The sequence below is a fragment of the Haemaphysalis longicornis genome, unplaced genomic scaffold (genome assembly GCF_048455015.1).
Source record: "Haemaphysalis longicornis isolate Haplotype H1 unplaced genomic scaffold, Haemaphysalis longicornis Haplotype H1 scaffold_1, whole genome shotgun sequence".
Lineage (NCBI taxonomy): Eukaryota > Metazoa > Arthropoda > Arachnida > Ixodida > Ixodidae > Haemaphysalis > Haemaphysalis longicornis.
In genome coordinates this window covers 197,688,614-197,702,534 of record NW_027526203.1, presented here as the reverse complement: position 1 = coordinate 197,702,534, position 13,921 = coordinate 197,688,614, and the positions used below count along the sequence as shown (strand labels likewise).

Here is a 13,921-nt window from a genome sequence, read left to right as displayed (position 1 = left end):
GGTTCCGTGCGCTACCTGACGACACTCGATTCGTGCACACGCTGACGCTACGTCGCTAGCGTTGGCATGTCATCAAAGACAGCTACCTCGTTAGCCACGGCGCGACGCGATGGAAAATACTGATCCCCACGTTTTATAATTGAGCCACCACTCCAGAATAGAACACAAGGCTTGGCATGGAAGAAGCGAGGCACATGTAGACAACGAATGCAGGCGCGTAAAGCCGATAGCACGCGAACTGCAAGACAACGTGAAGCTTACAAAATATTAAACGACAACACGACAGTTCTAGCAGCATGTAAAAAGCGGGGCGAAGCAGCGTGCAGAAAACAATTCGTTAGGCTTACCAAGACGTGCAACAGCAAGTTCAAAAAATACCCAATCTAAATAATTACAAGCACATCTCCCAACAAGAAAAACGCGCCGCGAAGCAGCCGCTGTACAGGGAGATAGGGAAGTAACGATGCGTCAGGCCTGCCATTCGAACCACGGGCGGAGAACATCGGGACACAAGACGTAAACACCCGGCTGCCGTCGACGTTAACGCAAGAAAGCGGCATGAACAAATAACGTAACCATGACGTTTGTTTTGTGACGTCACAGGAAGTCACGTGATTATTTTAGCTTGACGTCACTTCTGCGTGGCAGCAGCTGTTGCCAGGGGGGCGTAGCTCGTGCCACGCGCGTGGCAGGAGACTTAACCGTGGAATAAAAGGCCTTGAGTTTTTATGTTATGAAACAACAATTTTTAAAACAATGTTTAAAAATTTTAATTTACGTTTAAAAAGACTATTATTAACTGATAGACATCGTAGTTAGCTAGATTGGTTAGTAGCATATATCGTAAAAACTAACGTCGCCAGGGGGCGAACCAACGCCACTAAATTTGCCTGCTGTTGGCTTCCCTGCATTGATGCAGTAGGAAACTGAGGTGGGTGCAGGGGTACGGAGCGATGGATAGCGTCCTAAAATTACTGTGCACAAATATACCACAAGTCTAGTCAATACGTCGAAAAGACACTTTCCTTCAGTCGCTCCGCACCTCAAATGGCACCCTGTAGAGCTACGATTGCGGCGATTGCTGGCATGCTGATCTTTGGAACCGCTGAAGCCGTAAGCACTGAAGAGAGGGCTCAACTGCGGTGAGTTCCTTGAAAGGCATGTTTCCGCCTGATTGAAGTCGTCACCTGGGAACCGTGGAAACACCGTGATCAGAGCGTACGCGACCGCTGTTGAGCTGGTTTATATGGACAGTTTGAATGGGTTTTTGTGGCAATTGGGGCCCTCTGTGTCCTGTACATGGTCTTGTTGGTGACGTTTGCCATTTCACCAAAACACGTCGAGAGTACCATCAATCATTACCGATCGTATTTTTTTTATGATCACTCTTGTACTTTCATGGGGCTTTTCACCCGGGTAATGTATGTGTGCACCTATGTTTTTCTTGTGCGTAGTTCATGGGATTCCTTTATACACGGCACAATATATGCTTTCCAACTCGAATGTTAAATACGTACGTGCGTTCAAGCAAACGTAAAAATATCACTTGAAAAAAAAAAAAAAGCGTACGCGCTTACAGCGTAGGTAGCTAGGTTCCGTGGCCGGCGCAACAGCGGAATACTTCGCCAGATTTTAAAGGGGCTACTGCGCGCTGGGGCGAAAACACAGGACACAGCACTGTGTCCTGTGTTTTTTTTTGTGTGTGTGTGTTCCCATCTGAGCGCCCTGTAGCCCGTTTTTAAGATGCATTAACAAGCATCTCACCTAGCCACCTTTCGCATGCATGCCAGTCTTACTGTCTTATGCTCGTACCTTTTCAGGGAACAAGTTAAAGAAATGTTTTACCACGCCTACCGGGCTTACATGGTACGTATGGAAAATTCGCACGTCCGCGGTGCTCGATACCTATTACCTCTGGTGATCCTCTTAGGCAGAAAGCGCCCTAAAATGCGTGTGCAAAAAGAAAATAAAAATGCCCTGCTGAGTTTTGGGCAGTCCGGGACTGTAAATGGAAGAGCTCACTAATTCTTTCAATTCACCTGCCCTGGATATTCCAGGCAGTTTAGGAACACCCCATGAACAGGAAACGCCGTAGAAATGGACGTGTAAGAAAACATTTCATCTCGAACGGTTAAAAGAAGAGCAGATCAAACATCAAAAAAAAAAAAAAATCACAGAAAAAAACAATGCAGCTCCGCGTTTGCTCTTTCCTGCACCCCCCCCCCCCCCCCCCCTTTTTTTTTTTTTGTCTACGTTTAAACTGCTTTTCACAAGTTGTATACCACCTGGCACATGCTTACACCAGTCTGCGCATAGTTTCTGGACAGTTTTGGACTGAAAATATAGAAGGAAGCCCATGATTATGTCAAAGAGTGGCACAGATGTTTGAGCAATGTGTACAATTGCAGTGGAACGTTGCTAATTCAATCGGTCCTGTAATGAAAAATAGTCTGACAAAGCACCTCTCTGAACTGCTTCAGAACTGTGGAATTGCAGAAAATGCTAACACAACTGAAAGTGTATTTAAGAATAATAATTCATTTGTAAACATTAAGGAGGCACATGTGGCGGTCATGTGGCTGTGCAGTTACACAATCCAGGCAATCACACATTTAGTAATAAATGCTGCCTTGCCGTGTGCAGCAGCTCCAGACCAACTCCAACTGTATCTTGGTGAACGGGTCCTTCTGGGGGGCCTCAAATATCTCCATGTTGTATTTGCGAGTTGTACGAAGCAATAAGGGCTGCATGGCTAGCTACTTGATGAGCTATGTTTGCGATAATGTCTACTTCAAACAGAATGGGCTTTCTCTAGGCATGATTTCCTGCGGCGAAATTAAAACTCGCTCATATGTCAGCTTCCTGAACAGGCCGCTTCAGTGCATCAAAAATAAAAGCATACATGGGTAACTGCAGCATCTAAGTCCAATTTGGTATTTCACGTGCCAGAGATAAACCTGTGTTTTGAAGTGTGCCATGGTGGAAGGCTGTGTATGAATGTTGATCACATGACGGGCTTTAACGGGCGGTGGAGTCTTTGCGCATAGACGGTTTGTTTTCCGCCTTCACAAGAAAAATGGGCACTGTGGACAAAAACAGAACCCATAATGCCGCACTTGGTACGGTTTCACCGTACCCTCTGAGCCACTGTGATGGGTTATTACAGCCAATTGCAGACAGGGAAGCAGTTCTCCAGCTGCCAAGTGCATAGAAATACGGTAGTGACAAAACTACAGAAGTAAACATGTCAATAGCATTCGTGCATTTTTTTATTTTCTCCCTATTTTTGGAACGAGAACAAAAAGGGAAGTTCTCTAGGACCGAAAATTTGCCAAGAAATCAATTTTCTGTATTTTATTTTCAGTGTACAGGTACCTAAGAATGTACCTGCAGAATATCATAGCTGTATCATAAGTATTCACGAAGCCGTCGCCCTTTGAAGTCGCCTAAATTATCATTTTTGCCTATGTTTCCAAAACTTCGTGCCCTGTTTTCTCAGAACCAATATTTTACCCACATAGTCAGTTGTTGGGTGCAATATTTTGGAATGTACTGGTTCGATTTGTGTCATTTTTGCTGCATTCGAAAGCTTATGAACTGAACAGTGCAATAAAACCACAACACTGTAGAATGTCTTTTTGCTGGCCCAAGATTCTATGCAGTTAGTTTTACAAAAACATTGGAAATTGATGACCTGACATTTATGAAGTTTACAGTGTTTGCAGAAACAATGGTAACATTACTGCTGTGGCATAGTTGCACTCCCTGGTCCTTCCAGAGCACAAAGGGATAAAAGCTATTTGAGTATTTCATAGGTAGATAATGAAAAAATTGTCCGAAAAGGAGTGGTATAACATTTTGCACAACTCTAAACTTACACCTCATAGACGAAAACTGACTGCATATTTGAGCTCGGGATGTTGAAATGCACTCAATGTGTAAATCTCAAGCACACAGGTTAAAAAATAACAAAAATGTTGTCAAAACCAGTGTCCCCCCTTTAAAACCAAAAGTTGGTTGCTGAACAAAGCGTATTTTAAAAAAAATGCTTAGTAGCTTGTTTTTTTTCACGACGAGATCAAAAACATCAAAGTAATACAAGAGCCTGAAAAGCTAGGTTCCATGCATAGTTTAACCTAAGGAAAAGGGGTACAAAAGGCTGTAATAATATGTGTAATTTAGAAACAAACACTTCCGAGGAATAGGTGTTGGACATAAGTACTCCAAGCACAAAGTAACGTCGAAGTTATACAATACTATCATGTACCAGGAAGCACTTTGTGCAGACATGAATATCTGGGAGCCATCTGGCTGCGTAGAACATTTTTCATGGACTTTGTCTAACTAAAGGACGGCATTTGTCCCTTTCCTGCACAAGCTTCGTTACAGTGCACGTGGGGATCATGGACCTGCAACTGCTGTGGGGTAATTGCAATAACCTTAATATGCTCACTGCATATTAAGACTAAGAATCAAAGTATTTAAAGCATTTTCGTGTTAAAAAACAAATTTCCAGTTGTGCATATTGAAGCTTAAAAAGTGATGTAAAAAATGTTTTAATATAAAGAACACATACACAGTTACCAATTAATGCAGAGTGTAAGCATTCGAATGTAGATTTTGCTCACTAGTTGACCGTAACCAAAATGATGTGTTAAGGATCGAAAAACTCATTGGACACCAAAGTAATTTTGCACCTCGTATCATCAGAAATGTGGTGCCCATGGTTGTAATCTAACCCAGGACCAGAATTCTTCACTCCACTTCAGAATGTCACGCCCTTGGGCTTCCTTCCCACTCACCACACCTTTCAAAATAGTGGGCCGGAGAAAGGGTGCACGTGTCACAGCTTGATAAGACTAAATGGGCTATTATTTAAAACTTAAAAAAAAAAAAAGATGATTTATCCTGCTGTTTCGTTCGATTTGCAGTGTACTTTTACAAATTACATGAGCTAAAGTTGGCTTTGTTGCACGGCACCTGCACCCTCCTGGTGTTTATCACGCAGTGCCCTTGCACTTGATTTTCTGTTGGACACAGCAGCAGCAGAGGAGAGCCTAACACAGCAGAACTTTCGTAAAAGGAGTGGATGACAACTCTGGAGAACAATACAAATTCCAACAGCGTGAACAAAAACAGCAGGACGAAAGACTAGACATGCAGAAACACACAGACGGGCAGGTGCTGTGTGGCACTGTGTGTCTCTGCGTGTCTAGTCTTTTGTAGCAGTTTTGTTCGCGCTGAAGACCATGAACCAACCCGCGCCGGAGTCCTACTAAGGACAATACGTTTTCGCGCGAATGCAACTGACATTTGACTAAATCAACAAAGGAAGTTTATTTGAAATTGAAAAAACAATTAGAGGTTTGCTTTTTTAGCTTGGCATCTTTTGCTGGCCAACACAATTTAATGCACAGAGCGACACAAATGGGCCCTCCTTCAGCGTTGGGAACCCGTGTCCCTTTTCTTTCCGTGTTGGGGCAAACTTCAGCAAGCTCACTAGTTACCGGCAGTACTCAGTGCCTCATGTTAAAAAACAACGAGAAACTAATTTTCATGAACAGTTACGGATGGAAATGAGGACTCTTGTCAATGTAGCTGCAGTAGTCAAGAGCCACCATTTCAAGCATAATGTCTTTGCCATGCTTTTAGTGAGGCACGTGGTTATACTAGTGCTTTGCAAGCCTAGTGACTACAGGGGCCTTTCTTCAGTGTGGGGAGGATTGCAACATGTTAAAGAGCCTCTCACAACATGTAACGGAAATCACAACATGTAACTGAGGAACTCAGTTTTTCCTCTTTAGCTTGTTTCATTGGTTTTCAGATTTTTCATCTAAATTGTCTCGAAATGTTTTGTCAACATATTATTTGGTTGCATTGCTTACCTTTCCTGCCTAAATCTTCTTACACCTTTTTTTTTTATCAAACACAAGTAACGTTAAAATCCGGGTGTGTAAAATATTTCCTGCTGTCTCTTGCACCCCCCTCTTGCAAGGTTATCTTAGTGTCTAACCGTGCTTACTGAAAAAATCTCAGTCACGTATAGGAGCTTCGTGGGTATTAAACAAAAATTGTTCTACTTTATCTGCGGTTATTTGTTTGCTTTTGACGTGCATTGAAAAATGTGGTTCTTGGGCATGTCTCAAATTAACCTTGAGCATCTTTTCAATCATGTCAGCAGCTGTTCGCTTGAGTTGAAAGGTTAGAGGCATAAATTGATACAGCTTCCATCTTTATGAAAATAAAAACTATGCAGAAAATGAGTACAAAAGAAGACGACCTTGTTTTCTGCACAGTTTTTTCTTGTCGTAATGTACCAACCAGCCAAGTTTGTATTGTGCCATCTTGTGGTCGTAATGAAAGGTCTGATATCGGTGGGTATGGTAGTAAAAACTAGTCATTGCGATGTAATTCAGGCTTTCAAGCATTGAAGGAACACTAAAGGCTGAATGGCTTTTTGTTTCAACTAAAAGATTACACATTGATTAGTTCTCAGTTTTTGTTCGATAGTCAGTGATGCTTTGTACTCAGAGAAATCAATAATCAAAGCGGGGATTTCTCTGCCATTTCCCTTCCATTTTTTCACAATGTCTGGAAGTGCCCAGAGCAAGCCAGGGCCTGCCTTTAGTTGATCATTGCTATCTTTGTGAAAGCCTATTATCATTGGCTACCACTTTCATTGTATAGATGGGAAGCCGATCAGTGAAGGTTTTTTTAATGCCATCAAGGTATGGTGGTGTCCAAAAAAAGTTGTCCATAAAGCCTTATCCTTGTTCCTATTCGCACTATTAGTGAGAATAATTTTCAAATGTTCGCACTGCTAGTGAGAATAACTTTGGACATTATTCGCCCTCTTCGAGCACTGCTGGAGCGTGTTCCCAGCTTTTTCTTTTTTTCCCTTTTAAACTGGCAGCGCTTGCGTTGCCGCTGCCTTTTGTGGTCGTGGCATGGTTGGTCAGAGTGTGATCAAAGTGGTCTAAGTCATATGGGCGTGTCTCGCATGCGTCATTTGTGTTGTGTAGCTGTGACCCAGCACCTTTTTAGTGCCTGGAAGGACCTGATGTTAAGCGATGACCATGTTTGAGCTGGGCACACGGGACATAGCCGAAGATGATATTCCTGAGGCTGTCCAAGCCAGCTCTACCTTTGGCGATTTCGGATCGTTTGAGAATGCCTTCAAGGAATATGAACAGGCAACACACTGGTTTTTCATAATGCATTAATCCAAGTCGGCTTAGCAGTCCCTTGGCTCCTTGAATGAAAGAAAGACGGCGTACTATTTGCGGCGCTCAGTTCGTTCATGTCGCAAAATGTGGGAGGAGAACGGGAAAGACATAGGAAGTAAAGACGCCTTTATTTAGAGACCAAATGAGTGGGCGCTTTTTGAGCCTTTGAATTCAATCTTCACTTGCACTGTCTCAGCTGTCAAATTTCAGCTTCAACTATTGATTTTCAAACAAAGAAGAATGCCTTTTGTCACCAAACGAAAGCCAAAGATTTATGAAGGGTGCGATATTTCAGCAAAAACAAAAGTTTACATAGCCTTGAGTGTCGCTTTAAACTTGCGAGAAAAGTGAGGATTTGTTGGTGTGGGATTTCGGGGCTGGAAATAAGCTGCTGATTTTTCCGAGTTTCCGCTCGTCGAGTCAGTTGTTTTCTTTCACTCGTGCACATGACTGTGCCACTGAGCCCGATCCAGAGTGACCCCCATTGGGGAGTGGGGGGCATAGTGGATACTGTGGAAAATCACCGATATGGCATGCATGAATTGTGTAGTTAGCTTGGCAGGGCTAATTTCTGGAGCACTGGAGGGGGTGGGGGGGGAGAGGGGGGTGCAATCACACCACCACCTCACTCCATCGAATATGGCACTGCTATGCCATAATGAATATGAAAAAGGACTGAAGTTACAGCTTACATGTTAACACACATACATATGCAGTGGAAGAGCGGTTTATTTGATCATATTAAAACCAATTATTGAAATTGAGTGTTATATTTTTCCACTGTAATTTTATTTCTTTTTCACTCAGTATTTGAATTGAATTGAGCTCATTATACCCTTAGTATTTCTGATGCATCATTGCTTCAATAGAGACAAAACCAAAATGACTATTTTGTAGTGCAGAATTTGTGGTAATGTTGTGCTCTGTTGTTGGTACCCTCATATTTTTTATCTTCCTAAGGGCTTTTGCTACATCCTTGTACCTCCGTTTATTTCAGGACAATGCATATCCGGCAGATGAGCTAATGCCTTTAAGCTGCAAAGGTCGATATCGTGGAACAGAGGTCAATCGGGGGGACATAGATGATGCGCTAGGAAAGTAAGTACCCTCGTGTATGCACCGCACACAGCTCTGGCATGTGCTCTTTCCTGGTGTTTTTCTGTATTGCGCCATTCTCATGTTGTTTTGTGTTCATTTTTCCAGCTTTTCTTTAACAATGGTGGACACCATGGACACATTAGTGGTGAGTGAAAAGGGCTTGAGATGCGAGAAAGACGTGAGCCAGCGGCTGGCTTGAAATGTTGATGATGGAGGCGCAGCCTCGTGTTACTTTTATGGGGGATTTCTTGTGGGCTTCTATCTTTACCAAGGCCTGTGAGCAACTAACTTCATTTTCAAATACTGGCAGCTGCTTGAAAACTTCTTTTTGCATTCCTCAACTTCTTCAAAAAAAAAGGGGGGGGGGGAGAGAGAGAGAGAGAGAGATGTGCCTCATAAGGGGCACATTGGCCCTGTAAAACAAAACTTCGTGAAGGTGTAGTGGAATCAATTTGCCATACAAGAAATGTGAAGGAAAGGCTGTCGTCACATACTTCATTTGTATGACTGCTGATTTAAAATGTTAAAAGGGGTTTAATAACAAAACTTTATTTCAGCGTTTTAGACAGTCCCCATCTGAAATGTTGAAATACAGTTTTCTTATTGTGCCCCTTTTTCCCTTTTTACATCTCTCTCTCTCTCTCTCTCTCTCTCTCTCTCTCTCTCTCTCTCTCTCTCTCTCTCTCTCTCTCTCTCTCTCTCTCTCTCTCTCTCTCTCTCTCTCTCTCTCTCTCTCTCTCTCTCTCACAGACAGAGTTAACGACCGCTTTTCTCCTAATTTGTCAGACATACTTGATTATTCGGACTTTTTCCCGGCACCAGGACATTGAGCTTTTTGGGGGAACATTTTCAGACTGCCTGATTTTTTGGACATTTCCACGGTCCCTTTAGGGTCCAAATAATTGGGTCGTCAGCTCTCTCTCTCTCTCTCTCTGTGCGTGCATGTGTTTGTGTAAAATTGCTGCGCACTTGGTCCACTGAGCTTCCAATTTTTAAAATTTCATCCTGCCACAAAGGTAGGAATTGTGAAGTGTTGCAAAATATGCTTGGCAGTGGTGATGGCATTTTCACTGGGTGAAAATTCCATCCACCCGATCTAAATTTTCAAGCTCACTAATGAAGAAAAATGGGGCTAAATCCAGGTAATTTGGGGGTGCCCATTCGTCAGTCATGCAGTTGGGGTTACCCATTCGTCATGAAGTTTCACCATTTTGATGGTCGGTTGGCTGTTGTCTTGGTGTAAGAGTACTACTCTTTTGTGCTCCAGTCTAAGCATTTTTTTTTTTTCGCTATTCTTTCAAACACCACGGTGTCATTGCATAATACTCACCTGTTATTGTTTTGCTGTTCTGCAAGTATTCAATAAGGATTATTTCTTGGCGGTCCAAAACACTGTGGCCACCGCTTCCCTAGCCAACAAAATAAAGTGACGTTTGCCTTCTTCTTTGGCTCATTTTTGCCTTCTTCTTTGGCTCACTTTCACCTGGTGCTGTCCACTGCTTTGACTGCTGCTTCCACTCATAAGGGGGGTATGGTGTATCAAAAATTTGCCCCAGTTACAAATTGAACCAAAAATTTTTGTGTATTATTGTTAAGCATCGCCATACTGCAGATGCCCTCTTGGGTGTGCTTTCGATCCATATTCTGCAATTGCAGCACCCATTGCACTCACAATCTTTTTATGTGTAATTCTTCAGGCAGAATTTTGTGCACTCTTTTAGATGAGAGGCTTATAGTATCAGCATCTCATGCACTGTCTTTCAGTGATGCTGTGTAAGAATGAATGCCGGGGATTTTTCTTTTTTCTTTTTTTTTTTCACAATTACCATAATCGTAACCTCAATGGCATGACATCCAGTTCATGCTTCATCTTGAGTTGATCTAAATAAAGTTTAGATCAACTCAAGAAAAAAAAAATGTTTTTTCTTGAGTTTTTTTTTTTTTTCTTCTTGAGTTGATGTCCGGCCACGGTTAAATTCATTCATCCAAAAACAAACCACCTGCAGCAATAGTGCACAGCCCTTGCAACAACTTCACTGAACTCATCTTTGTTCTGCATACCTGTGCATGTGCTTAAAAAAGTGTTTTATCACCGCATGGAAGTTGTCACATTCCATTTTCGTACCAAGTGCTAACGTGCTCGTTTCAAATGTGCCTATGTCTAACGATGATATCTGGCCCGAGCTAGATATAAGAAAGTAGGACCACTAAAAGCTGCTCAAATTCTGGTTCCTGGCAACGTGTAATGGAAAAAACAATCACTTGGTTTCCTGCAGCAGCACAATCACTAATTTCACTGTCGTCTTTTAGAAGGTTCACTGTATATCACATCGCATGGCCTGTACCAATTTTTGTGGTCCCACTGCTAACTTTCAAGATGTGTACCTTGGGCTGCTATTCATGTTTTGGGCATCCAGCAATAAATTTAATTAAAACAGAAGCTATTTGTGTAGTATTAAATGAACATACAAATGGCCAAAGTGGCATCTGTGAGAGTGGTGTTTTGTTACCTATTTGAAGATTTTGACGGGTGTTTGTGGGCAACATAGGCTCTGCAAAAGCATTTGGGGGGACCACAGCACCATCATTCAACTGTTCAACCATCTCTGACCCACGTGCTTTGCTGTCTGTCAAACCCTAGTGATAATGCGAAGACAGGGTTGATTTGAGGCACGTACATCCTTTCGGCTTCTGCACACAGTATGCTTTATTGAGTTGGTTTTTTTCCCTCACAACACCCTAATGCTCTGAAAAAATTCAGCAGAAATTCAGAGAATTGTCTAATAATGCGTAGCATTCTTATGCCACTTTGTCTTGAGTATGAATTTTTTACACCGAAATTTTTTGGTTTTTCTAAATCTTGTCTGATCAATTATCTTCATTTATGCTATTATAACATTGCAGGTGGAACTTCTGTGAGATCTGCATTATTGTGAAAATGCAGGACGTTACACGGTTCTCTGTTTTCCGTAATTTTTGAATAATTTTTTTATTTTTCAAAATCGTATTCGACCATTTATCTCCATTTATGCTATTTTATAGATTACAGGTTGAACTTTCACAAAATCTGTATTATTCTGGAAATGCAGGGCGTTTTATGGTTTTCCATTTTGCGTAATCTTTTATAGTTTTTGTATTTTTTAGTTTTACAAAATGTCGTTCGACCAATTGTCTCCATTCCCACTATTATAACAATTACAGGTGGAACTTTCCCGAAATCTGCATTAGTGTGAAAATGCAGGGCATTACACGGTTCGCCATTTTCTGTAATTTTTTAATATTTTTCTTATTTTTTCTTTCAAAAGTTTGTTTGATGAATTATCCTTATTTACGCTATTATAACAATTACAGGTGAAACTTTTGCAAAATCTGCGTTATTGTGGAAATTTTATGAGTTATACGAATGCCATTTTCCGTATCTTTTAATATTTTTCCTGTTTTTTAGTTTTTCAAAATTTTCTGTGACCAATTATCTCTATTTACGTTGTTATAACAATTCCAGGTTGAACTTTCGCGAAATATGCATTATTGTTAAAATGGGGAGTTGCACGATTCGCCATTTTTGTAATTTTTTTATATTTTTCTTATTTTCATAGTTTTAATTTCAAAGTTTTGTGCAATCAGTTATCTCCATTAACGCTATTATAGCGATTACAGATGGAAATTTCTCAATATCTGCATTTTAGTGGAAATGCAGGGCGTTACACGGTCCTGGCTGTGGGGGTACTCGGCAAAGAATGCTACGCATTAAAAGCCAAATGCACAGGAGGCATTACTCAAACTAGTGAATAAGAGACTCTAGCATGGTCTTTGACCCCTACAAGGGTGGGAACTACCAGCCTAAAATGGAGATGTTAAGCCTGCTCTCTCTCTTTCTCACTCCCTCTCTTTCTCTTTGTGTGTTGTGCCTTGAGACTGGAAGCACTCGGGTAGGTGTAATTATTTGCATTTCCCCCCTGACCGTTTCAGCTCTTAGGAGACATGGAAGAATTTGAAAGAGCTGTCAGACTTGTGATTCGGGACGTCAGCTTCGATAGCGATATTGTTGTGTCAGTGTTCGAAACCAACATCAGGATGGTTGGGTAAGCGGTGCCCTGCAGGCTTTCTCTGCATGCTTTCAAATAATGTTGTACATGCACTGCTGTGTATTTGCCCTTAACTTGTAGTGCTCAAGTTCTGACACCCCCCCACCCCCCCTATTAACACCTACGTGCCTGAGGACACTGCAAGTGCTGCCAGGCACGGTCTCTATTTGATATGGTGTGAAAGATGGGCAGACAGAAGCTTTTTCAGTCGAGGTGGTATGGGAAGTGGCTGTGAGTTTTGACACTGGGGCCATACCTGAAGTCGCTGTCCGTAGCTGCCGCATGTAGAGAAGGTTGCGTGTTTCCGGGATCACTTCATCTTAGATGGCTTATCCACTATGATATATGCTGTTAAAGGGCAGTGAAAGTCGTATTCTTATTGATGCAATTTTACGGTGCGCATAGTAGACAACACACCTGAATTGGTTGTGGGGGTCAAGTGCAGTTCTCGAAACGCAGCAAAAACAAAAAAAGGACAATGTTTTGCATCTTTATGAGCAACATTCAGCTATGCAATGTTAGAGGCATTACTGAAAGGTTTTGGGAGGGAATTCCCCACTGCAGCTCGACAGTTTTGGGAGTGTGAAATTGCTTCAAATCATCTGAGGCAGAGATGCAGATGCAGACAGTCCCTAATCTTTGGTGGGTAGCCTAGTAATGCTTTCAGCCTAAAAATGAAAATTTTAGGAAGCCTTAGTTCAGTGGTCTTTCATCTTAGTGCCTAATGTGGCAGGACTGGTGCGATCGTCTTATTGTGGTTTAGTGAAAGTGATAGAAACCATCGTCGTAAACATTTATGAAAAAAAAGAATAAATGTACACGCATGCAGAGTACTTTGTCAGATTTGCGCAGTGTTGTCACCACTTTCAGGCTGTATGAAATAGCGTGACACTATTATCGGCAATCTTACAGAATTGTACCTGTGCATAGTTTCCTCAGTGCTTAAAGTGGTAAATATATGAATTCTAATACAGTAGGCACGCAGTTTAGGTGAATAAAAATAATAGTGCTCCGCATTTACAAAAACAAGGTCCAGGGCTACCAGCTAACCAATTACTGTGTGTGAATGGAGGATGCGTTGACCGTGCTACCTTTACTGCCTCTTTTGGCACTTTCCCGGGGTCAGGCATGGGTAAAGGCTGTACTGCACAAACGTAGCGTCTGACCAATGGAATGGCTTGTGTCAACAACACAGCTGATGTGAGTGGCAGCACTGTTCGAGCCCATCTGTTTGACCAATGAGAACTGCCCTTAGTCCACAGCTTCTTGTCCTTCTAATGATGCATGAGGAATGGCGTCGTTTGACTCTTCGCTTTAGCGTTCACAGGTTTCAAAGCTGGGTGCAAAATTGGTTGCAGTAATGATATTACCCCCCCAGGTCACTTAGCAGAAGCATTTTTTTTCGCTGCTGCGGGATCTCGGGTTACAGGTTTTGTTTTTGGCTGCTGAGGGTATAAGAACAGAATGCAAAACATCCATGTTCATAAGGTTTCCGACTTAGGGCCAAGCTAT

The 13,921-nt window shown here is 42.0% G+C and overlaps 1 protein-coding gene across 1 annotated transcript in view; it reads left to right on the top strand.

Moving 5' to 3' along the window:
* The first annotated feature begins 891 nt into the window (after positions 1–891).
* Positions 892–13,921, top strand: part of LOC144141085 (ER degradation-enhancing alpha-mannosidase-like protein 3) — a 76,406-nt gene continuing 63,376 nt past the window's right edge. Inside the window, exons 1-5 of the mRNA XM_077672610.1 lie at positions 892–1,142; positions 1,821–1,866; positions 8,224–8,324; positions 8,430–8,469; positions 12,294–12,406. Coding sequence (XP_077528736.1) covers positions 1,048–1,142; positions 1,821–1,866; positions 8,224–8,324; positions 8,430–8,469; positions 12,294–12,406 — 395 coding nt within the window. The 5' untranslated portion in view covers positions 892–1,047. The remainder of the gene's footprint in view (positions 1,143–1,820; positions 1,867–8,223; positions 8,325–8,429; positions 8,470–12,293; positions 12,407–13,921) is intronic.